The sequence below is a fragment of the Eumetopias jubatus genome, unplaced genomic scaffold (genome assembly GCF_037043125.1).
Source record: "Eumetopias jubatus isolate StellerSeaLion01/CBP00866 unplaced genomic scaffold, mEumJub1_p1.0 scaffold_7, whole genome shotgun sequence".
Lineage (NCBI taxonomy): Eukaryota > Metazoa > Chordata > Mammalia > Carnivora > Otariidae > Eumetopias > Eumetopias jubatus.
The window spans coordinates 85,500,124-85,525,188 of NW_028274813.1; the positions used below are offsets into that span (position 1 = coordinate 85,500,124).

At 40.9% G+C, this 25,065-nt stretch overlaps 1 protein-coding gene across 1 annotated transcript; it reads left to right on the plus strand.

Annotated features, from left to right (window-relative positions):
* Nucleotides 1-769: 769 nt before the first annotated feature.
* On the plus strand, nt 770-24,800 carry PDIA3 (protein disulfide isomerase family A member 3). Its single transcript, XM_028126732.2, has 13 exons — nt 770-1,066; nt 6,186-6,264; nt 8,927-9,044; nt 13,487-13,594; nt 15,134-15,263; nt 19,131-19,247; nt 19,549-19,674; nt 20,460-20,642; nt 21,652-21,760; nt 22,369-22,497; nt 23,045-23,124; nt 24,248-24,305; nt 24,515-24,800. The coding sequence occupies exons 1-13, from the start codon at nt 900-902 to the stop codon at nt 24,626-24,628; spliced, it is 1,518 nt and encodes a 505-aa protein (XP_027982533.1). The 5' UTR covers nt 770-899; the 3' UTR covers nt 24,629-24,800.
* The last annotated feature ends 265 nt before the right edge of the window (nt 24,801-25,065 follow it).

Genomic DNA, 25,065 nt, shown 5'->3' on the forward strand with positions numbered 1-25,065 from the left:
TTTTTTGAAACAAAAGGCGCTAAGAGTCGTAAGAGAGACATTGCGCAGTAGACTAAGTGGCCAGGCACCTTCACTTGTGTGACAGCGTTGCTAATTAAAAGTAGCAGTCACAGGGCAGGAGTCCCGGGGCTGGACAAAGAGGAAATCGGAGCAGCACCTGGACCTGAGGTAATTGGGCAGTGCAATGAGGAGGGGCAGTGGGAGGACTTAGGGCTGCCTCTGAAAGACAAACCAAGAGGACAAATTGCAGCAGTCTGACATTTGGAAAACGTGTCCCGTCCCAACTACGTCCCTCGGGTGCAGGCTCCACCTCTCAATTCCCGCTTCTGGGCCTCACCGCAGCGGAGGCTCTCTTCCGCCCACTCAGCCCTGATTTCACGTCTCCGCCTGCGGCTCTGGCGCCCCCAGAACTCAGCTCTCCCCACGAAAGATGAGCTCAGGGTCTGCTCCCAGCTCCGCGGCGCCCCATTTCTAGCTCGGCCCCGCCCCGCTCCGCTCGGCCCCGCCCCGCTCCACGACACTTGCTCCCTGGGTTCCGGGTCGCCGGCGGGCCCAGCCCCAGCCCCAGCCCCAGCCCCAGCCGCAGCCCCAGCCCCCGGCCCCGGCCCAGGACCCCTCCCAGCCCGGCTCGCCCCGGCGCCCGCCGCCTCGGCCCCGCCCCGCGCTCCGGCCACTGGGCGGTTACCAGCTGGTCCCGCCCGCCCGACGCAGGCGCCTCGCAGCCAATCGGCGGCTGCCACACTGCGGCCCGAGCCGGGCTGGGGGGTTGGGACCTCCGGCTGCAGGTCCGCCTGGGCCAGACGCGCGAGCGCAGGCACAGGGTGAGTAGTTGTGGCCGGCCTCCGCATCCCCGCCGAGCCCCCGACCCTCCCGGCCGCCCCCAACCTTACCTCGTAGCCATGCGCCCCCGCTGCCGAGCGCTGTTCCCCGGCGTGGCGCTGCTTTTCGCCGCGGCCGGTCTCGCCTCTGCCTCCGACGTGCTGGAACTCACTGACGACAACTTCGAGAGTCGCATCTCCGATACAGGCTCTGCGGGCCTCATGCTCGTCGAGTTCTTCGCCCCTTGGTGAGGCCATTAAGCCGGGGCGCGGGAGGGAGGGACGGCTGGGCCGGGGGCGAAGGCGCGGGAACGGTTGGGCCTACGCAGCGCTGGCGCCCTCCACCATATCAGCAGGCCCGGCTGCAGCCGGCAAATTTCCTACCCCGGGTGAGCCGAGCTGCCTCGGCAAGAGCGGAGAAGTCGGTGCTGATCGCCTGGGAGCGAGACCCGGGAAGAAAATCCGAAGGCCCCGCTCACGTAGGGCCACATCCTTACCTCGTTGCTCTTGCGGCACTTCCTATTTGCTGAGGGTTTAACCACCCCCTACCCCGCTTAGATTGGTATCTTCACTGGCTGAGTCAGTGTTAATGCTCTCCATCCGACAAACAGTATCTTTACAGTCTCTGGCTGAGTCAATGTTAATGCTCTCCATCCTACAAACGAGGCATCCCAAGGCCTTATATCGGAAGCGAACGTTTTATCAAGTGCAGAGAGGAGAGGCACTGGGCCTCCAGAGTACTTCCTTTCTTCTTGCCCCACGCCCCGCAGCCATTGATTTCTAGCCAAGGTCACTCAGTGGCTGCAGAATGGTCATAAATGCTTTCTTGAGGCCGGGAATTATTTTATTCCATCGCATGGTGCACACATTCTCCGTTAAGCTGATCCCATTTCAGCACCGGCAGAATCCCGTCAAAAAGAGCAGGTGAAAAGAGAAATGCCGTCAGAAATCTGTCTGAAGTGTCGGTTTTAATTAGGAAGAATGCCCAAAAAGACTCGAGTGAGAAAGTAATCAGTGTGGGGAGAAATAGTCCACTTCAGGGTGGTATAACTGAACTAGGGTGTGAATTCCTTAGGATACAACTAACTCAAAAAGTTGGGGGTAGGGGGACAGAGCAAATAGGATTTCTGACTCGGTAGACCTGAATGGTTTTTTTGGTCTGTTTTTTGTTTTGTTTTGTTTTGTTTTAACTCCCAAATCTTTACCGCAGAGAGCCATGATTATTTTCAGGCTTGGGATGGTTCAATATATTCATGCTGATTACAGTACTTAATTTTTTTCCTCCTGCCACAATACCTTTAATTAAAAATGATTTGTATTCAAAAGTATCAGTAAAACAAAGTTGGTGTATAACTTTTACTTGCTTCCAACTCTGGTCTTTACTCAGCAAGGGTTCAGCCACCGTGCTGGGGGTAATACTAGAAGAAGTCTGGTAATGAAGACCACCTGAACCGGAGAGATGTGCTAGAGGCAACAAATTTTGTTTTCATCTTGTGACAGATTTTATGTGCAGGCATTCCTGTGGCCAACTGGTAGTACTGATTACACATCACAGGTGGTCTTTCCTTATACATCTGCAGAAGTCACATTCCATCTTAGAAACTACTCTTCCCAATCATATAACCTTGCTGTTAACTTTGAAGGGGTGTATTTAGAGTGGCTGGATGGGGTTGTATCAAAACTGGGTGGTGCTTCTGTGACTACAGGGGTCTACTTTAAATTGTTGCATGTGCTTCCCTAAAAACTGCATATCCCGTCATGCACTAAACTATCCCAAAAATTGGGTGGATCCCTGCTGTGGTGTCTGCTTTTAATTGGTCTAGAAGGTAAGGTAATCCCCCACAATGCCGGCAAGCAGGATCGGTTTTCTGAGTGACTAATTTGGAATCAAGGAAGTCTCCTGTTGATAATGTCTTTATTTCTTCACATTCAACTATTTTTATTTATTAATACTTCAGCTAGAAATGTTTTCTGACTGCTGTAATCCTTTGTACAGATCAGAACTAGCTCACAAGTTAGATAGGAACAATTAATCCAATTGAAAGTAAATTGACCTATTTTGAGCAAGTTCTTCATCTCATTTGTTTTTGGGTATTTTTTGCACTTTCGTTTTATAGTGAAAGTGAAAAATTTCTTTGCATCTGACTTTGTAGACTCATATTTCCATTATGGAGCCTATCATCTGTGTAATTTGTAAGAATGGGAGTATATGAATTTCTCTGGGGAAATAGCACTGTTTAAACGTGATAGTATCTGAAAATTTATTGATCAACGTTAAGTAAGTTTTAAGTCCTCAACATCTACTTATGTTGTAGATTTGTGCTTTAACCTCTAGGACAGTAGTATTAAATGATACTTGATATACAGTGTTTCTGGAGTACATATAGAAAAAAAATGTGTGGGGGCGCCTGCGTGGCTCAGTCGTTAGGCGTCTGCCTTCGGCTCGGGTCATGATCCCAGGGTCCTGGGATCGAGCCCCGCGTCGGGCTCCCTGCTCCGTGGGAAGCCTGCTTCTCCCTCTCCCACTCCCCTGCTTGTGTTCCCTCTCTCGCTGTGTCTCTCTCTGCCGAATAAATAAAATCTTTAAAAAAAAAGTATGGATAGTATAAAATGAAATATTTCTTTTTATACATGCTAGTTCCTTTACTTGGAATTTCTGATGTATCCTCCCACCCCAAATTGATCTTTTCAACAAGATTTAGCTCCCTGGACAACTAACTGGTTGCTCCCGCCTCTCATTTGGGACCTAATGTCTGTCACCCCTGCCAGACTGGTGTTCCTATAGGGAAAGGACTATATCAGTTTTTCTGTCAGAGACTTTCCTCACAAAGTAATGATTGTTGATTGAATGTATGTTGGGATTCATTATTACTGCTAGGTGCCATCCCTGAAGGTGATGGAATTGTTCTTGTTTTAATACTGTCTCGGACTGGGTGAAAGAAGTAGTGGTTAATCTTGATGTTCCTCTTCAAATTCCACCCGGGTTCCATTCCTGGTGAATCTGAAGAAGGCAGTCTCTTCTAGTCTCTCTGGAACTCAGTAAACAGGTCCTTCCTTTGGGCATTTGATGACCTTATGGATGCAGCAAATGCTTAAGGCAGTGGTTTTCAGTCCCAGCCTTGATACTTAAACACATATCTCCCTTACACCCTTGGTTCCCTCCATGGGTATTTTTTATATGCATCTGGGTTGACACCCACTGGTCCGGTCTAATTATTTTATACTATTTTTTTCAGTTAAAATATTTTGAGATGGTTGAGGTGAAACTATTCTTAAATCTGTTGCCTCAGCCTTCTTGATAATTAGGTATTCAACAGAAATCTCTCTTTTTCTTTTTTATTCCCATTGCTGTCACTCTGGTCCAAGCTTTCATTATCCGCCATGTGAGATATATTGTCTTCTAGGTGGCTTCTATTTTTATCTCTCCTTTCCCCCTTTCTGTTATATATATTGCTGACTGATGTAGTCTCAGTACACATAAAATGTTTATTGTCTCTTAATAAACAAAGCCCTCCAGTTCTCCAAATGTATCATTTTCAATAGCAATTTTACCTTTGCTGTACTATTGCCTTTATCTAAAATACCCCAGGACAGGTTCTGGCTGAAGCCTTAAATTCTTAAAGGCCCAGATCCAATTCTTACTCCCTTTAACTTTTTTTTTTTTTAATCTTTGAGCCCTTATGTTCCCCAAAGCCTGAATTTCTCAGATAAATTGGTTATCTTATTAAATCAGTTAGGATTTGTGTGTTTTTGTTGCAACCCAAGTATACGAGTTTTTAATTTATTTTGCAATCTAAGAGGAATACAGAGGATGTAATGAATAATACCATATTCCATATACATGTAAGATGCCACGGATTGGGAGGGGAATCCTTATTTTATGTCTCACAAAGAAGGAAATCCTACCGTTGAAACTATGGCATGATTGTAGGGCACATGCCAATTTCAGATATGGTAAAATGTGCATCCATGAAATACAGTATAGGGGATACCATTTATTCACCACCTGGTCTAAAAATTAAAGCCAGTACAGTTGAAGCCTATACATCCCTTCCCCGTCTTATGTACACCCCCATCCTGAATTTGGTGTTTATCATTTGATCCTTTTATACTTTTGGTAAATATGTATGTGACACTAACCAACATCTAATATTAGTCTTTTTTATATCACCATTCCTTCATTTAAGCTTTCTAATGATTATTTTTGAATAGAACTAAAGACCTTAAAGAGTATAAGCTCTTGTAGTCCTTTGTTTTAAACACATTTTAGGGGCAAAATGTTTCCAAGTTATTTGTCCATCACTTAATAAAATAAATTTTGAGACTATTGGCTATGAAATATATAAGGTTAAGTTTCTTCCATGTTTCTTTCTGTTTTCTAATTCTATTTTTGCTATCTGTGGAGACGTTACAGGACTACTTTACCTTCTCAGAGTGGTCCCTCTGCAACCCATTGGGTTTTGAAGAGATGGCCTATAGCTGGTGCTAGCTATATCTACATGGATAAGGAGGAGTATGTCCCCTCTCCCGCATCACATATACATTGTGCCTGTGGGCCTGTTAGGACTTCCCAGGCTAGGAGCAGGTGTTTCTGATGGCCCTCGGAAAATACTCCAACTGACAATGTTTTATCCTTATCAGTTCTTAGAGCCAGATGAACTGTGTAGCTGTAAAAATAGGGCTTGCTGTCTTAAATATGTCATTCTAATGCTGTGTTGAAACTCAGCTGAGAAGAAAAGGCTCCAACAGCTGCTAAAGTATCTAGCAAATGAGTGCCTTTTGGGCCTCATTCTGCTCCCCCCTCAAACTGGGTTTTTGGACAAAGGGATTCCTATTGAAGGAATGGAGAAAAAGTACTTGGTGAGTTTTAAGGATTTAATATCATACTTGGAACCTTAGAATGTTTCAATCACTGTATTTTTAAGAATCACAGTGTGGTTTCTTAAAAAAAATGTGCTTTCTTTTGGGAAGTGCTACCAGAAATGGGATTGCTGCTATCTTGCTCTTCATTTTGTCCTCATTAATTGGTCCAATGGCTTGAGCCCTTTCCCTCTTTAATGTGGGGTATAATTCTGACTATAGTTTTCAAGGCTCAGTTATACTTTTAACTGAGAAAATGGATGGCTCCTCTGAACTATGCTAGTCCTAGCATCAGCCTCAGGTTAGGGATAGTACCTTTGCCCTCTGAGAGCTCTGGTTACTTTATCAGTAACGGATGTTGTTCAGGTGATGTTTTTGCTTTTGGAAGCAGCTACTAGTTTAAAAGTTGTATTATAGTTTGAGATTCATCCTAGAGAAACATGGTTAATAATCTTGAAGGATTAAACTGAGAATTTGGCTTTTTTTTTTTTTAACGTATTTATATAGGTGTGGACACTGCAAGAGGCTTGCCCCTGAGTATGAAGCCGCAGCAACCAGATTAAAAGGAATAGTCCCATTAGCAAAGGTGAGTCTAGGCAGATTCTTCATTACAGAAAATGGGATATTTTCCATATGATCTCACTGATGAACACATGCAAAGGGGGAAACGAAAAAAAGGAGAGAGGGAAACAAGCCATAAGTGACTCTTAAGGGTAGAGAACAAACTGAAGGTTGATGGAGGGAGGTGGGTGGGGGGTGGCCCAGATGAGTGATGGGCATTAAGGAGGGCACTTGTGAGGAGCACTGGGTGTTGTACGTAAGTGACAAATCACTGACTTCTCCAGAAACCAATTTTTTAAAAAGATTTTATTTGTTTAGAGAGCGCATGCATGAGTGGGAGGAGGGGCCGAGGGAGAAGGAGAGAATCTCAAGCAGACTCTGCTAAGTCTGGAGCCTGATACCAGGCTGGGTCTCCCAACCCTGAGATCATGACCTGAGCAGAAAGCAGGAGTTAGACCCCTCAACCGAGCCACCCAGGCACCCCTCCAGCAACCAATATTGTACTGTATGTTAACTAACTAAAATTTAAATTAAAAAAAAGAAAGAAAATGGGGTATTTTAAATAGTAGTTTGTAAAATTAACATTCATTTTCTCTACTCTTACGGTACTAAGAAGAGAACGCTAGTTTCTGGGCAAATACAAAACTGACTATTGTATTAATTATGGTTTCTAAAGATTAAAAGTAGTAAAACTAAGGGAATTACTGGAATAAGAAAGAGGTAAAATATATGGTAAATAAGAATTAAGGGGCGGGGCGCCTGGGTGGCTCAATCGGTTAAGCGGCTGCCTTCGGCTCAGGTCATGATCCTGGGATCCTGGGATCAAGCCCCACATCTGGCTCCCTGCTCTGCAGAGAACCTGCTTCTCTCTCTCCCTCTGCCTGCCACTCTGCCTACTTGTGCTCTTTCTCTATCTCTCTGTCAAATAAATAAATAAAATCTTTTAAAAAAGGGGGGGGGCAAATATGGAAAGTAAAAGTATAGTAGTCAAGGCCAGAGGAAAATTATTGAATAAATGAGTTCCCTAAACTTCTTTATGATACTCATAGTGATGGGAATAGGAAAATGACAGGATGTTGTAAGTATGTAACTAGCTGGTCAACTATAAACTTAGTATTTGCTCTTAAAATCATAGTAATGCTTCTGTGGCATGCCTGGGTGGCTCAGTCGGTTAAGCGTCTGCCTTTGGCTCTGGTCATGATCCCAGGGTCCTGGGATCAAGTCCCACATAGTTGGGCTTCCTGCTCAGCGGGGAGCTTGCTTCTCTCTCTCCCTCTCCCTCTGTGTGTGCTCTCTCTCTCTAGCTCTCACTCTCTCTCAAATAAATAAAATCTTTAAAAAATTAAAAAAAAACAATCATAGTAATGCTTCTAGAGTTTTGCCATTATTCTATAGTAAACCCATAGTTGCTGCAGTATAAAAGCTCACATCTTTGGGTACCTGGGTGGCTCAGTTGGTTAGGCGTCTGACTCTTGATTTCAGCTCAGGGTCATGAGATTGAGCCCCACTTTGGGCTCTGTGCTGAGTGTGGACCCTGCTTAAGATTCTCTCCCTCTTCCTCTGCCCCTCCCCTCACCCACGTGCTCACACGCTTGCTCTCTCTCTCTCAAATAAATAAATCTTTAAAAAAAAGAAAAGATCACATCTTGGTCAGCCTCAAATAAATAGTTCATACATATATAGGACTGTTTTTGGAAACTGCTTTTAATCCTGATGTTTCTCTGGCTGTTTGCCTTGGGGGAAAAAGAAAGTTCAGTCATGATTTAATTCCTGCCTTGTGTAGCTATAGCCTGTGTTTCTGTGAACACATTACTTTTCTACACCTCCGTTTATGTTAAAGCATTGGGACCATACCTCAGAATCTTGTGAAGAGTAAATGAAATAACATGTGCAAAGTGCCTATAGCACTGCCGACTTTAGAGTAAGTGGCTAGATAGGAATTGTTTTCCTTCTTCCTGATAGCAAGTCTCTCTAGGTAGTTCATATTCAGATTATCTCAGGGAGCATATTCAAGTATTGGTACTTTGCTAATAACTCTAGATGATTTGCCAAATCAAATTATACTCTACGCCACCGAAAGGATATGTACCTCCATCCATCCATCCCCTTTATAATAATCATTATCAAAGTAAGAAAGATATTAGTAATTTAAGCGATTTATCCCTCACATATTCTTTTTTTTTTTTAAGATTTTATTTATTTATTGGACAGAGAGAGACACAGTGAGAGAGGGGAACACAAGCCGGGGGAGTGGGAGAGGGAGAAGCAGGCTTCCTGAGGAGCAGGGAGCCCAGTGCGGGGCTCGATCCCAGGACCCTGGGAGCATGACCTGAGCCAAAGGCAGACGCTTAACTGCCTGAGCCACCCAGGCATCCCCCTCACATATTCTCAGGCAGAAGGAAGGTGGAGACCACTGCTTTAAATAATAGAGACTTTGAGGGAAGAATTTAAATAGTCATTTGTGCATTTTGTAGGAGGTCCAGCAATCTAAATTTTAACCAGTTCTTTAGGTGATTGTATGTAACTAGCCCAGCACCAGTCTGCCTTTAAAATATATGTTCTGTGGCATGTGTGCAAAGAATTGCTTGATCCTCTTATGATTTGAGCATTCTTAATATTTTGGGAATATAGGAGGAGCCTGCAACAAATACGTGGATAACAGATGGTTCGTGTATTTTAATCTTTAGGTTGATTGTACTGCCAACACAAACACCTGTAATAAGTATGGAGTCAGTGGATATCCAACCCTGAAGATATTTAGAGATGGTGAAGAAGCTGGTGCTTATGATGGGCCTAGGACTGCCGGTAAGGATCCTGGATTACATTTAGGAAACTTAATTTGTTAAGTACCCTGTTTTTGTAGTGGGAACATGACATTTTTCTAAACAACATACTTGTAATCTTAAAAATTCCTCATCTAAGGGGCACCTGGGTGGCTAAGTCCTTTGGGCATCTGCCTTTGGCTCAGGTCATGATTCCAGGGTCCTGGGATCAAGCCCTGCATCAGGTTCTCTGCCCAGTGGAGAGTCTGCTTCTCCCTCTCCCTCTGCCTGCTGCTCCCCCTGCTTGTGCTCTGTTCATCTCTCTCTGTTAAATAAATAAATAAAATCTTAAGAAAAAAGGAAAAAAATTCCTCATCTAAGAGGTCTGTTTAGTATCTAACAAAAGACTTCGCTAAATAAGCAGATTATGTAAGTAATGTAGAAAATACATGAACTTGAGTTAGAAGGTCTACTAGGCATTTTTTCAATTGACATATTTACTGAGTACCTAGACTCTGTGCCAGATGTTTTAGATATACTAGGTGCTCTGTATTTATTGATAGAACAGACAAGTTTCCTACTCTTATGTGCTTACATTCTGGGAAATGAAGAGAAGAAGACAACAACCAAGTTTAAAAGTATATATATATAACTACTTTACATCCCAAAACACACACACACAACAGAAAATAACAAGTGTCGATGAGGATGCAGAAAAATTGGAACCATTTTGCACTGGTGGTGTAAATGTAAAGTGGTATAGCTGCTATGGAAAACAGTATGGAAGTTCCTGAAAATTAAAAAAATAGAATTACCGAATAATCTAGCAATTCTTCTGGACATATACCCCAAAGAATTAAGAGCAGGGTCTTGAAGATACATTTGTATGCCCATGTTTGTAGCTGCCTTATTTACAGTAGGAAAAAGGTGGAAGCAACCTAAGTGTCTGTCAGTGGATAAGTGGACATACAAAATGCGACATATTATTAATAGTAATATATAAACATATATATAATACAGTGGAGAATATTCAGTCTCAAAAAGGAAGTTCTGACATGTGCTACAACATGGATGAACCTTGAAGACCTGCTAAACCAATCATAAAAGACAAATAGTGTGACACTGCGTCTTATATGAGGTTCATAGTGTGGTAAAATTCATAGAGACAGAAAGTACAATGGTGATTCCCAGGGACTACAGGGTGGAGAAAATGGGGAGTTTTTTTAATGTGTAGAGTTTCAGTTTTGCAAGATGAAAACAGTCCTGGAGAGTGGTTATGCAATAGTGTGAATGTACTTAATGCCATAGAACTGTATGCTTAAAAGTAGTTATGATAACAAATTTTATGTATATCTTATCACAGTTAAAATTATTTAATTTCATATATAAGATAAATTCAGTTAGTGGTAAGAGCATTAAAGGAGAAAAATAAAACCATTTATGTGCTAATGACTGGGTTTGAGAGTACCACATCATCAGAGTTAGCAGGGGCTGTAACCTTTGAGCTGAGACCTGAATGATAGGCATGAGCTAGCCTTGAGAAGATCTGGGCCAGAGCCTTCCAAGCAGAGGGGAAAGACTGAGGTATACAAAGAGGCCTTAAGGTATAACTGAACTTGAGTTCAAGGGATAGAAAGACCATGTGGCTGGAGTATGATTAGCATGAATAGTATAATTCCTCTTAGATGAGGAATTAGCAGATGAAGCTGCCTTTTTTTTTTTTATTTACATGACGGGGGCTGGGGAGATAGCGCAAGCAGGGAGAGCAGCAGAGGGAGAAGCAGGCTCCCCATTGAGCAGGGAGCCCAATGTGGGGCTCAATCTCAGGACCCTGGGATCATGGCCTGAGCTGAAGGCAGACGCTCCACCTACTGAGCCACCCAGGAGCCCCAACAGATGAAGTTTGAAAGGCAAATGGGGACTGGATCCTCTAGGGCCTATAATTGATGAGAAAAAATATTTTGGACAGTTTTGCCCTGAGTCTTTCAAGTAATGACACACATTTTATTTACCTTTTCATGATGGAAAGCTGAGAGAAAAGGGGTTCAGTTAGGTATTTTAGGGAGGTGGAATTTTTTCAGTCTGCATGATTGTTACTCATATACAAAGCTCTGCATAACATGACCACTACCTAACTCTTGTATCATCTTAAGATTGTGTCACCTTAGGACCTTTGCCCTGGTTATATTCCCAGCCCAAAATGATCTTCCCCTATGTTTGCATGGCTTGCTCCTTTTTGTCATTCAGATCATGGCTTAAATTTTACCTCCCCGAGGCTTTCCCAGGCCACCAGACCTAAAGTAGCCACCCAGTCATTTTCTTATCACATCATCCTCTTAATTCTCCACATAGTTTTGGTTATTATATCATTTTGTAATTGTTTATTTGGAGATCTTGTTTATTATTTGGAGATTTAAACTGTAAGCTCTAAGAAAGCAGAGACCTTGTTTACTTTATTTACTACTCTGTCTCCAGCACCTAGACTCTTCACATGCAGTAGATACTCAGTAACTCTTCGTTGAATGCATGGAAAAATACTTTGATTCCACTGAGGTCATTTAGCCAACACTTAAAATTTGATATGTCTAAGCACAGAAGGAAAAAAAATTTTTTCTGAGCTTAAAAGTATTAATGAAGAACCCCATGTTACCATTCAGATTTTATTTGTTCAATTTAGGATGGAATTAGCGGTCCGAATTATTGAAATGTTTTTCTAAACTTGAGCGTGCCTTAACTAAATTGTAGGTGAACCCAATTAGACTGCTACTGGTCAGATGCTGTCACTTGGGCTGTAACAATAGATTTCTTAAATTTAAGAATTTCTCAGTAACCGACACTTCTCATCATAGCCACAGGTTAAAGTTCTTTATAATTTATATCATGATATAGTAATAATAATTCCCTTAGAGACTAAACAAATCATATTCAATTTCAATTAATCTGTTGATGCAACCCCTCCTATGTGAGGAATTGAGGAAAATATTTAAAAGGAAAAATGTCCCTGACGGGAGAGAGAAGGAAGAAACATTAGAAAAAATGCAGAATAGACTCAATCATGTTGAAAGAGTTGAATAATACTCTGTCTTGGCCAGTTAACAAATCAGTAGAGTACTTAGAAGAGAAAGGGGGTGCAAGAGGTAGAATACTATGGAGGAGGAGCATTGCCTTTGTCTGACCTGTGGGCATTTTGAGCCTGTGAATGGTTTTAGTGGACCCCAGAAGTTTAAGGGATAAGATGATTTTTTGTGTTTTCTAAATTGTTCTACTTATCTAGCCCATTTCACGTCAGTAGGAAAGTGTGATGTAGGTGGATCCTGTACATGGCGTAACTTGACCTATATATAGTTAAAACCTTATACTAGCTATCGAAGTTCATGCATTTTCTGCCTTTAAAATGTAAGGCTACAAGTGACTCTTTGTGCTACTTGAGAATACAGGATTTGCTTACTTAATTTATTTGTAAAATGGATGTTTCTCAAACTTACATGCTAATAAGTATTATTCTAGAGCTAGATTTATATCACTGAGCAAAACAGATAAAAATCCTTATGCATTTGGAATTTACTTTGTCATGGGAAAAGATAGATGAAAATAATTAGGATAAAGTATTAATTAAGTGGGTGAACAGTGCTATAAAGAAATATAAAGCCAGGGAAGGGAATTCAGGAGCGTTGGAGGTGAATAGGTTTTAGTTTACAATGGGATGGTCAGGGAGAGCTTCTTTGAGAAGATGACATTTGAGTAAAGACCTAAAGGAGGTAAGGAAGGGAGCCAGGAGGATATCTGGGGAGAGTGTTCTAGGCAGAGAGAATAATTTGAACAAAGGCACTATTAATTTGTACTGTTATAAACACTTTAATAAATCCCTGGTAGGGTTATCAATACAGTCTCTTTGAGGAGGTATTTTGACAATTATAAATGCATGTATTCTTTGACCCAGTGAATCCACTTCTAGGAATTTACCCTACAGATCTACTCAGTCATGTGCAAAATGACATTAGTACAAGGTTGTTTATTGCAGAATTATAACAGCAAGAAATTGTTAACAAATGTCTATCATATGTATCTGGTTGAATAAGTTATGGTACATTCATACAGTGAAACACTATGCAGGTATAAAAAAGACTGAGGTAGCTCTTTATGTACACTGGTGTAAATTCTCTAAACTGTATTAAATGACAAAAACAAAATACAGAATAGCATAGTTGTATGCTGCCATTTGGGAAGAAAAGAAAGAAAAGAATAAATATGGAATTGCTTGTTTATGCATAATATGTCTGTTTTAAGGATTATATTTTTAAATAATCTCCATACCCAACATGGGGCTCCAATTTATAACCCCAAGATCCAAGAGGGACATGCTCTGCCACCTGAGCCAGCCATATGCCTCCCTTTTCAACCTTCTGAATTTTGAATTATGTGAATGATTGCCTTCTCAAAAATTAGAAATTTGTGTTGCTATAATCTTTCATTTTATCTTTTAAGATGGAATTGTCAGCCACCTGAAGAAGCAGGCAGGACCAGCTTCAGTTCCTCTCAGGACTGAGGAAGAATTTGAGAAGTTCATTAGTGATAAAGATGCTTCTGTGGTGGGTAAGTAGCAAATATTTGATTATACAACAAAACCATCAATTTGGTTTCAAAAACCCTCTGTATCTGAGTAAACAACAAAGTTAAACCAGTTTAGGAAGCCTTGGGGACAGTTGAAAAGACAACTCCTAGATTTAGGTCAGCATTACTATAATGTGGAAAACTGGTTTTATTGGAATGGCTTTGTGTTATTTGGATGTAATTTCAGTTAAAGACCCAAAATAGAAATATCTTCAGCTTTTTCTATTGCATCTCAAACTCAGAGATTTAACTCAATAGGGTAGTTAAGACTGAAAATAAGGTTTTAAGGTGGGAGGATACTAGTAAATAATAAACCTCTGTGTCTACTGTTCTCACAGTAGTAGGGGATTTAGTTCTTGAGATCAAATTGCTAGGATTTGTGTACTTTGCTTTCTCGGGTGTTACAGTATTTCATTTTATCCTTAAAATAACTTGCAGTTAAATACATTCTACATCTTAAGTGTTCTTTCTTTTGTTTTATTTTTTTTTTAAAGATTTTATTTATTTGAGAGAGAATGAGAGATAGCACGAGAGGGAAGAGGGTCAGAGGGAGAAGCAGACTCCCTCCTGAGCAGGGAGCCCGATGTGGGACTCTATCCTGGAACTCCAGGATCATGACCTGAGCTGAAGGCAGTCGCTTAACCAACTGAGCCACCCAGGCGCCCTTTCTTTTGTTTTAAATGTAATGTATAAGGTAGTTGACTTAAAAAATAAATTTAAACATATAATCTGTGTTTGTGCTTCTCTTAATCTCATAATTATTATAATAAAACTGACTTTCTGGCAGTAGAAGATGGTTTGTAATTTAAATTTGACTAAAAGCCACTTCTTATTGTCTGGATTTTACTGATTCTGTATATTTTCAAGGAGTTAACTACAAGCAGACATTTAATAAACACTTAGGTTTCAGTCACTTTTCTAGACTTGAAGTTCTGACAACAAGTCAAAAAATACAGTGAAGTAATTGATGATTTATTTTGGCAAACTGTCTTATTGGATCCTTCTGACACCTAAAATAGTCCCTGAAACTCTAAGAAGTTAAGCAGTTTGCCCAAATCTAATTGTGAAAAACTAGAAAAGGCTTGAACTCTGACAAATCCTCTCCCTTGACTCCCTGGAACAAAAATTTTTTTTTTAAGCGTAGAGGGAAAATTCTTATCCTAAGTATTTTGTCAAATATCCTAGGTAGTCATGGCAAAGCAGACCCAGTCCTGTTACCTGTCTCACTTTGCTTACCTGTGAATAGAATGAAGGTTTTGAAAATAGAAGAATTTTAGGGGACGCCTGGGTGCCTCAGTTGGTTAAATGTCTGCCTTCGGCTTGGGTCATGATCCCAGGATCCTAGGATCAAGTCCCGTATCCAGCTCCTTGCTTGGTGGGGAGCCTGTTTCTCCCTCTGCCTTGTTGCTCTCCCTGCTTATGTTCTCCCTCTGACAAATAAATTTTAAAAAATCTTTAAAATAGAATTTGAAAGTTTAATTACTTACTGTTTCTTCCTTGTGTTTGACATTTTTTGTATAGGTTTTTTCAAAGATTTATTTAGTGAAGCTCACTCTGAGTTTCTAAAAGCAGCCAGCAACTTGAGGGATAACTACCGATTTGCACACACCAATGTGGAGTCTCTGGTGAACAAATATGATGATGATGGAGAGTAAGTGACTGAATTGAATACCCTTGTAAATTTCTGGACCAAGTACTAATTGTATGAACTGGTGATTTTTATGCCTAGTTCTTCCGAAAGATTTATTAAGCTAAGTGCTAGGAACTATTGCTACCTTTGCGATGCCTCTAGTAGGGGGAGACAGTGAAAATATTTAAAAAATAAGTGTTAAGCGAGCATTGTAGGTGTTACAATAGAAATGTATGCAGGGTGTGCCTGAAGAACAGGGAGTGATTTTTTTTCCTTCGGGGTCGGGAGTAGTATCAGAAGAAACTTCATAGAGGACGTGATTGTTGAGGTGTGTCTTGAAAGATAAATTTTTCCAGGCAGGTTATTTCAGTTGGGGTAAAAATTATTCCAGATAGGGGCACCTGGGTGGCTCAAGAGCCATAAGCATCTGGCTCTTGATCTCAGCTCAGGTCTTGATCTCAGGGTCGTTAGTTCAATCCTCACGTGGGGCTTCATGCTGGGCTGGAGCCTCCTTTAAAAAAAACATTATTGGGCACCTGGGTGACTCAGTTGGTTAGGCGTCTGCCTTCGGCTTGGGTCGTGATCCCAGGGTCCTAGGATCGAGCCCCGTATCAGGCTCCCTGCTCGGCCAGGGACCTGCTTCTCCCTCTCCCTCTGCCACTCCCCCTGCTTGTGCCCTTTTGCTCTCTCTCTATCAAATGAATAAATAAGATCTTTAAAAAAAACTTTATTCCTGGGATGCCTCGGTGGCTCAGTTGGTTACACGTCTGCCTTGGGCTCAGGTCATGATCCCGGGGTCCTGGGATCGAGTCCCGCATTGGGCTCCTTGCGCAGCAGAAGCCTGTTTCTCCCTCTGCCTGCTGCTCCCCCTGCTTATGCGCTCTCTCTTTGACAAGTAAATAAATAAAAATCTTGAAAGAGAGAGAGAAAAAAAAAGGAAGGAAAGGAGGAAGGGAGGGAGGGAAGGAACAAGGGAACATTATTCCAGATAGAGCAGCAGAAGTGAAGGCCCCAAGATGTGAAACAACTTAGGAATGTTGAGACCTGTAGTACTACTGGAGTATTGTTTATAAATGAGGTGATAGGGAAAGGTAAGCAGAGACCAAATTATAGAAGATTTTAAGTGCATACAAAAGAATTTTGATTTTCTCTTTTAGACATGTGAGAGTCATTGAAAGACTTTGAGCGGGAGAGTAATGTGATTTTTGTGTTTCAGAAGAAAAGTTGCTGGTACCCATGTGATGATGGTTTGAAAGGGGAGGAATGGCAAGGCAGTAAGAGTCCAAACTAAGGGTGACTACTGAGAGACTAAATTAAGGCAGCATTTAGGGGCATGGAAGAGGAGAGAGTATACAAAAATATAAACAATAGGATTTGGTCCCTAGCCATGTGTGAAAAAAGGAAGATCTAGAATGAATCTAGGTTTCTGTAACTTGGATGACTGGGCCACCAGCAGTCATCATCAAGCTGGGAAAAAGATGAAGAGAAACAAATTTGAAGGGATTGATGATGAGTTCATTTTGGCCTAGTGAATGTAAAGTTTGTGAGATGTCCCAGTGAAGACCCAATAGACAACTGGATAAATGAGGTTAGAATTCGGGGAAAGTTCTAAACTAGAAAGAAACCTTTATAGGTCGAGCACCTGTAAATAATTATTGAAACCATGAGACTAGATGAGATCACTGAGGGTGAGCAAATAAAGAAGACGAGTGTGCCAAGGGCTAGTGTTATTCATTTATATTTAACAAAATATGTAGTGTTTACTATGTGCCATTTACTGTTGACTTATTTAATCCTCTTAACAACTGGTGAGACAGATCTGTTATTATTTCATAGAGGAGAAAGCAGTCAGAGAGGTTAAGTAATTTGCCTAGCTTCACAGCCAGTAAGTGGCAGAAATAGGATTTGAAACTAGAAAGTCCAGATGCAAAGTCGTAGGTTTGACTGCCTTTTACATTAAGACACACCAGGTCTGTGAACCGTTGTGGAGCCCCCTGTGGCTCATTAAGCACATCACAGATCAGTCTGTTAACCTTAGATGTGTTCATTGTGGCTGCCTTTAAAGTGGCCTATCAGCTTCTGATTTGAAATCTTATTGAGGGGCGCCTGGGTGGCTCAGTTGGTTAAGCGACTGCCTTCACTCAGGTCATGATCCTGGAGTCCCCGGATCGAGTCCCACATCCGGCTCCCTGCTCGGCAGGGAGTCTGCTTTTCCCTCTCGTGCTCTCTATCTCTCATTTTCTCTCTCAAATAAATGAATAAAATCTTTAAAAAAAAAAGTCATGTGTACACCAAGGCTGCAGCATCATTAAAGATTATATTTGAAACTGTTGGATTTCTATCTTTTTGAGAATAACTGCTCTGAAGTTGGTAACTATGCTAAAAAAAACCCCACAATATTAGCCCTGTTTGCTTGCGCAACATGTTTGTATTAAGTCCCCTTTTGCTATGTAGTTTCCCTGTGTTCTATAAAATACCTGTGTTTTTTGTTTTTTTTAGAGGGGGTGAGGGGAAGAGCAGAGGGAGAGGGAGAAAGAGAATTCTCAACAGACTCCCTGCTGAGGCGGAGCCGGATGCAGGGCTCAGTCTCCCGACCATGAGGACCATGAGATCGTGACCTGAGCCAAAATCAATAGTCGGATGCGTAACTGACTGAGCCCCCCAGATACCCTAAAATGCCTGTGTTTTAATTGACATGAAGTCAGTGGTTAATACTGGAAGAGTGAGAGAGGGATGTAAGGACTTAAAGGGCTGAAGCCTAGACAAAAACAAGTGATAAAATTATATGTGGGTGGGGGCACCTGGGTGGCTCAGTTGGTTGAGTGTCTGACTCTTGATTTCAGCTCAGGTCATGATCTCAGGGTCATGAAATCAAGCCCCATATCGTGCTCCACGCTGGGCATGGAGCCTGCTTAAGATTCTCTCTCTCCCTCTGCCCCTCCTGCTTGTGCTGTCTCTCCCTCTAAAAAAAATTGTATGTGGGTGTGTGTGCAGTGTGGGGAGGAGGAATGAATGAAGGAGAACTTAGAGGTGGGAGTTTAGTAGTTAGAATAGTGGTATTTTCTGAGAAAGCTGGCACTTGATATAAACCCATGACTCGGAACCAGATTGGGGCTCAGTTTTAGCTGAACAAGGCTAAAAATTAAAGAAGGAATTTGCTTCAAGTGTTCAATGGAGTGAGGAGAGCCTGGCTTAGAGGGGCAAAATAGTATCAGCAAGAGAAAGATTGTTAAACTCCGTTTGTTGGGATAAGAGAAATATAGAACAAGGGAATTTCTAATGAACTCAAGCTAAACATTATCTATAATTGTATACCTACCTATAGAATTTTATAGCTGGAAGAAATCTTAAAAGATATTTTCTCTACTGAAGTAATTCTTTTACTATGTGGGGGAGTTGAATTTTCAAGGGGAGAGCCAGGCAAGGTACCTTCCAATAAGAGTAAGCTCTACTTTATTGTACATCCTGGGATTTGAGGGTAAGTTGGGTTCTGTTACTGTTTTTAAAGGTTTGGAAATTAATCCTCTAACCTCCTTAAATCCCCTTTTGTACTGCAGAAAAAGCTGAAGCCCAAAAGGATTCAGTTGATACCTAGCACAAGGTCTTTAAAATTAGTGGGGTTAGTTAGAACCAAAGTCTTCTAACTTTCCAATGCAGGGTTTATTAAACCTTCATACCCCATTATTGCACCTGAGGTTAAGGTGGTTAGCACCTTAGCTTTGATGAGGTCATGTTGCCAAGTCTTCGGTCCCAGGAAAGAGTCCTTATGTGGTTAAATGGTGATAGTAAAAATGACAGCAAGAGTCATCTGAGCTTTAAATAAAAGATGGAAGATCATTCTGCTGCTGCCTACCTACTAATAGTTTTGTTTTTTTTTTTTTTTTGAAGGGGTATCACCTTGTTTCGTCCTTCACATTTAATGAACAAGTTTGAGGACAAGACTGTGGCATATATAGAACAGAAAATGACTAGTGGCAAGATTAAAAAATTTATCCAAGAGAACATGTGAGTACCTTTTTGTAATCTTGTTTGGGATTTCTTGGCTTCATTGTAGTTTCCTTACCTCAGTTAGTAAGCAGATCCATGTTTTGGATTAAATAGCCTTATTCAAGGGATTGAACAATAATAGTTGAAGTTTATATTAAAACAGTAATGTGTGGACCCTAGGACTCCTTAGAAGGTATATTGTTCAGTACTTATTCTTCACGTTGAAAGTTTCTTTCCTTTATATGTGCTATCTGTTACTTTGTGATAGTTCCATGACATAGCTAAACCTGACAGTTTGATAATGGATTATTTATTTCAGTTTTGGGATCTGCCCTCACATGACAGAAGACAATAAAGATTTGATACAGGGCAAGGACTTACTTGTGGCTTACTATGATGTGGACTATGAAAAGAATGCTAAAGGTTCCAACTATTGGAGAAACAGGTAATAAGGATCATTTTTCCCCTTAGTAAATAAGTTTACTCAGTGTATAAACAGTTTCTTCTATTAATCCTGTTACAGTGTATGATGTGAGAGCCAATAAGAATGGGAATAGTTGACTCCCAAAAACCATTTGAAGCTGTAAGGACAAATAACATAAACTATTTCCAAAATCTGTTGGGCATATCTTCCATAGGTGTTCCTTTGCCTTGTGACATAGCTGGTTCCTAACCTCCCAGTAAAAGATGCAAATATGATCTAGAATATAGATATTAAATATTTAAATATTAATATTAAATATTTAAAATGTTAATTATTAATAACTCTCATCAATTGATAATATTAAATATCAATTACTATAATTATTTAATATTTTAATAGTAATTAAAATATTTAACTTAATAGAATATTAGATAATATTAAATAATAATATTAAATACTTAAAATATTGTGCCTATTTGCCCATTGAAACTTTTAGTGCATTGTATCCTTATAAATTTTCTTTTCAGGTCAGTCATTGTGCCTGCAATATTTTAGTTATATAATATAGCAAGATTCAGTAGGAATGGACTATTTGATTGGTACCACCAGTTTGGCAGTGACGTTCAGTAACATTGGCGTGTGCCATCATTCCGTGTCAGTGCCCAAGAACACAGTTCAGACTGACTCCAGAGGGCTCCATGGACTGTAAAATCTAGTCTTTGCTTTCTAAGCGTGTTGCTGCTTGAGTTTAGAAGTGCTTTACCACTGTGGTATAAATCTTGGCATAAATATTTCGTTTCTCACAGAGTGATGATGGTAGCAAAGAAATTCCTAGATGCTGGAAACAAACTCAGCTTTGCTGTAGCTAGCCGCAAAACCTTTAGCCACGAACTTTCTGATTTTGGCTTGGAAAGCACTGCCGGCGAGGTTCCTGTTGTTGCTATCAGAACTGCAAAAGGAGAGAAGTTTGTCATGCAAGAGGAGTTCTCGTGAGTTACAAGTTAACGTGGGTTTGGGATTTGATTCTGCAAAGAAACTTAAAAAACCTTGTACACTACAAAGGATTTATAAAGAAGAACATTAGAATGTGAAGATAGGTCTTCTAGCTAAGACCTATGATTGTCATTTTTCTCAATTAAACTATAGGTATTTAAGGGGGAGCCTGGGTGGCTCAGTCGTTAAGCGTCTGCCTTCGGCTCAGGTCATGATCCCAGGGTCCTGGGATTGAGCCCCGCATCGGGCTCCCTGCTCCACGGGAAGCCTGCTTCTCCCTTTCCCACTCCCCCTGCTTGTATTCCTGCTCTCACTCTCTCTCTCTGTCAAATAAATAAATAAAATCTTAAAAAAAATACAACTATAGGTATTTAAGGATAACAATCCTTAATAAATTCTGAAAACTAACAAAAGGATAGCAGCTTGGAATACTTACATGATTTTTCCACCCTGCCATTAGAAATAGTAGAGAACATTGGATGGTCTCTTTGAGATTGATGTAATTTCAGACCAGTGCAACCCCCTCCCATCCCTGTAGAATGTCTTTTCTTCTTGGAATACTACCCTGGCCTAAGGTAAACTTAGGGAATGGAAAGGTCTTAAAACCCTGGAAGAGTATGACTGTTCACCTTCTGAGACGTTGGGAGACCAAAACCAGAGAAAATCTTCATTGTGAGCAAATCAGTAAAACAAGATATCATAAATAGGCGGTATTCTCCAGAGCAACGAAGACCTGGTTCTTTTGCAGAAGTGAATTTCCAGAAGACCAGTGTTTTCTTCCTTCTCTGATCTTTCTAATTCACAAAGAACACACTAGAAATATAAGGAGGTGGTTTTTGTTCAGTCAGTAGATCTGCGTGTTGAGAGATAAGCTTCTCCTGTTTTTAGCTTCCAATTTCTAACCTTGAAATTGAAGCTAGAATATGTAAAAACTATTCTAAGAAATTGCTTTTAATCCTCTCCGTCGAAGATTAACAAGTCTGATCCTTGTCTTTGCAATTGCAGACGTGATGGCAAGGCTCTTGAAAGATTCCTGCAAGATTACTTTGATGGCAACCTGAAGAGGTATCTGAAGTCTGAGCCCATCCCGGAGAGCAATGATGGGCCGGTAAAGGTGAGGAGTTGACAGCCTCATCAGGGCTCTAAGCAGCTGCCTGTCCTCGTCTCCCCCTGCTCTCCCCATGCGCTCTTAGTTTTATTGAGATATAATTGACTCTCCTCAGTTCTTTATTCCAAAAAATGCTGGGTCTAAGTGAGACCTTTTTGGCTATCATGTTTTTGTTTTTGTTTGTCCTCACCTCCCTGTGTCATAAAATAAGCATTGGCAGAGCTTATAATGCTCAGTAGGGGCAAAAGTATAAAATCTTAGAATTTTGGATGGTATTTATATTAGAACTAAGTTACTCTTCGGGATAGAGCAAGCTAACCTCTAAGAATAGTTTCAAAATTGTTGCTTTGAGATTAGGGAAGGGTTGGGTGGTACTTACTTCCTGTGGCTTCCTGAACAAAGTTTGACAGGTGACAGACATGGGAGTGAGTTGGTTTCTGGAAAATCACCAGAACATCTTTAATACAATCTGTAAATGTGATTTGGGTTTCAATGACATATTTTCAGTGACAATACATCAAATTTGAGAGGGTTTGGGTCCAGAAACAAATATAGCTTGTGATTTTTATTCTTTACCTTGCCTTACCAACTAGAGGATCTTTGGTGTATTCCAGGTAGTGGTAGCAGAGAATTTTGATGAAATAGTGAATGACGAAAATAAAGATGTACTGATTGAATTTTATGCTCCTTGGTGTGGTCACTGTAAGAATCTGGAGCCTAAGTATAAAGAACTGGGAGAGAAGGTAAGTCTGAACTATATTCTGAAGATAAAATTTGAGTTGGGAAGTTGACACACGTATTCAGCATTGGCTAAATTAGTTATCCTAATTAATTCAGTACCTAATTCTGGTAGATTTCTTTTCAGCTGTTTACTTTCTCCTGACTGCCCCCCTAGTGTCTCTAGTCTGTGCAGTGCCTCAAACACCTGTTCTGACTTTCCACTCCAAAGACTCAAATCTAGATTGTAGTTAAGGTATACAGGCTTCTGAATTTTGGTAATGGCTTATATGAATCCATTATGTTTCTCTTGAGTTAGCCCTTGTACTGTCTTATTTAGGCCAGGTAATTTTGAAGGTGGCTGTAAATAGAGTCTTACTATGGAGAAGCCAAGAGAGAAAAGAAATACTGTACAAATAAAGCTAGATATAATGTACAAGTCTCACTGTTCTTCCTATCTGAGCAGAATTATTCAAGTGTTTAAAAATGAGGTTATTTTAAGTGCTGATTTGACTAAGTGTCCCTCAGTCACCAAAAAATGAAAGTTTAAAGATCTAACCTTTTTATTAACAGCTCAGAAAAGACCCAAATATTATCATAGCCAAGATGGATGCCACAGCCAATGATGTGCCTTCTCCATATGAAGTCAGAGGGTAAGTAGATTAAAAGCTAATAAAAGTGTCTAGGTAATTGATAGGGAAAACAATAAGCTTGTAAACCATTTATTGGGCATGGTTTAGGGAGTGGATCCCTCATTGCAGTTGAGCACAGAACTACTGATGCCTTCTGGCTTGGAGTTCTGCTGCATGGGCCCACATGACTGCCACAGATTTTGTGAGCTCTCATATTACCGAGTTTTGATAGGATGTAACCTAGCCACTGATAGAGAATAGTATCTGGTCAGAAATAGAAATTGGGGTGCCTGGGTGGCTCAGTCGGTTGAGCATCCTGAACTCCTGAACTCTTGAGTTCAGCTCAGGTCGTGATCTCAGGGTTGTGAGATTGAGTCCTGCATAGGGCTCCACACTGCTTGAGATTCTTTCCCTCTGCTTCTCTCTGCCCCGCCCCCTCGTCATGCTCTCTCTCTCTTTCTCAAATAAATTTTTTAAAAAGGAGAGAGAGATCACAAGGGGCGCCTGGGTGCTTCAGTTGCTTAAGCATCCAACTTTTACTCTATTTTCTTTTTTTTATTTTATTTTATTATGTTAATCACCATACATTACATCATTAGTTTTTGATGTAGTGTTCCATGATTCATTGTTTGCATATAACACCCAGTGAGCATCCAACTCTTGATTTCAGTTCAGGTCTTGATTACAGGGTCGTGAGATCAAGCCCCAGGTCAGCTCTGCACTGGGCATGGAACCTGCTTAAGATTCTTTCTCTTCTTCTCGCTCTGCCCCTCTACCCCTGCTTGTATGCATACACGCATGCTCATCTCCCTCTCTCAAAAAAAAAAAAGAGGGTGCCTGGGTGGCTCAGTCGGTTAAGTGTCTGCCTTCAGCTCAGGTCATGATCCCAGGGTTCAGGGATCGAGCCCTCCATTGGTCTCTTTGCTCAGCAGGGAGCCTGACTCTACCTGCTGCTCCCCATGCTTGTGTTCTCTCTCCCTCTGTCAAATAAATAAATAAAATCTTTCAAAAAAAAAAAAGGAAAGTAGAAATAGAAATCATGAGAAGTTATTCCCAGAAACAGTTTTTGGGGAAGAGTATGTTGGAGTTATTCCGGCACCTGGAATGAGTTAACGTGGTTTTTTTTGTTTTTTTTTTAACCCAGTTTTCCTACCATCTACTTCTCTCCAGCCAACAAGAAGCTAAATCCAAAGAAATACGAAGTAAGTGCATTGTCGCATCTCCCCACAAATATACACATACACACACATATCCAGTTCTTTGAGTTTTATTTAACTGGAAACTTTCAATTTCGTGGTCAATATATGTTGTTGTTAATGTGCTTTTACAAACTCAGAAGTCTTCCTATTGGGGAAAAAAATCCGTGGTTCTTTAAAAGGTTAAATTTTCAGAGTGATCTTTCTGTTTTCAGGGTGGCCGTGAATTAAGTGATTTTATTAGCTATCTACAACGAGAGGCAACAAATCCCCCTATAATTCAAGAAGAAAAAACCAAGAGGAAGAAGAAGGCGCAGGAGGATCTCTAGGGCAGCAGCGAGAAATGCCACTTTGTGAAAGGACTCGTCCACCAGAGATGGGAAGACCATTGGGGAGGACTGGGACCCGTATGGGATTATTACTCTCAGGGCAGAGAGGACAGAATGGATATAATCTGAATCCCGTTAAATTTTCTCTAAACTGTTTCTTAGCTGCACTGTTTATGGAAATACCAGGACCAGTTGATGTTTGTGGTTTTGGGAAAAACTATTTGTGTTGGGGGGGGTGTTGTGGGGGTGGGGGGATTGAATTGGGGGGTTATTTTCTAATTTTTTTTGTACATTTGGAACAGTGACAATAAATGAGCCCCCTTTAAACCGTCTTTTTTCCAGGAGATGGGGAACCAAGGTTTTCTAGATCAGCACTGTCCAATAGAACTTTCTGCCATGTTGGGAAAATTCTATAATCTTCATTGTCTAATACATGT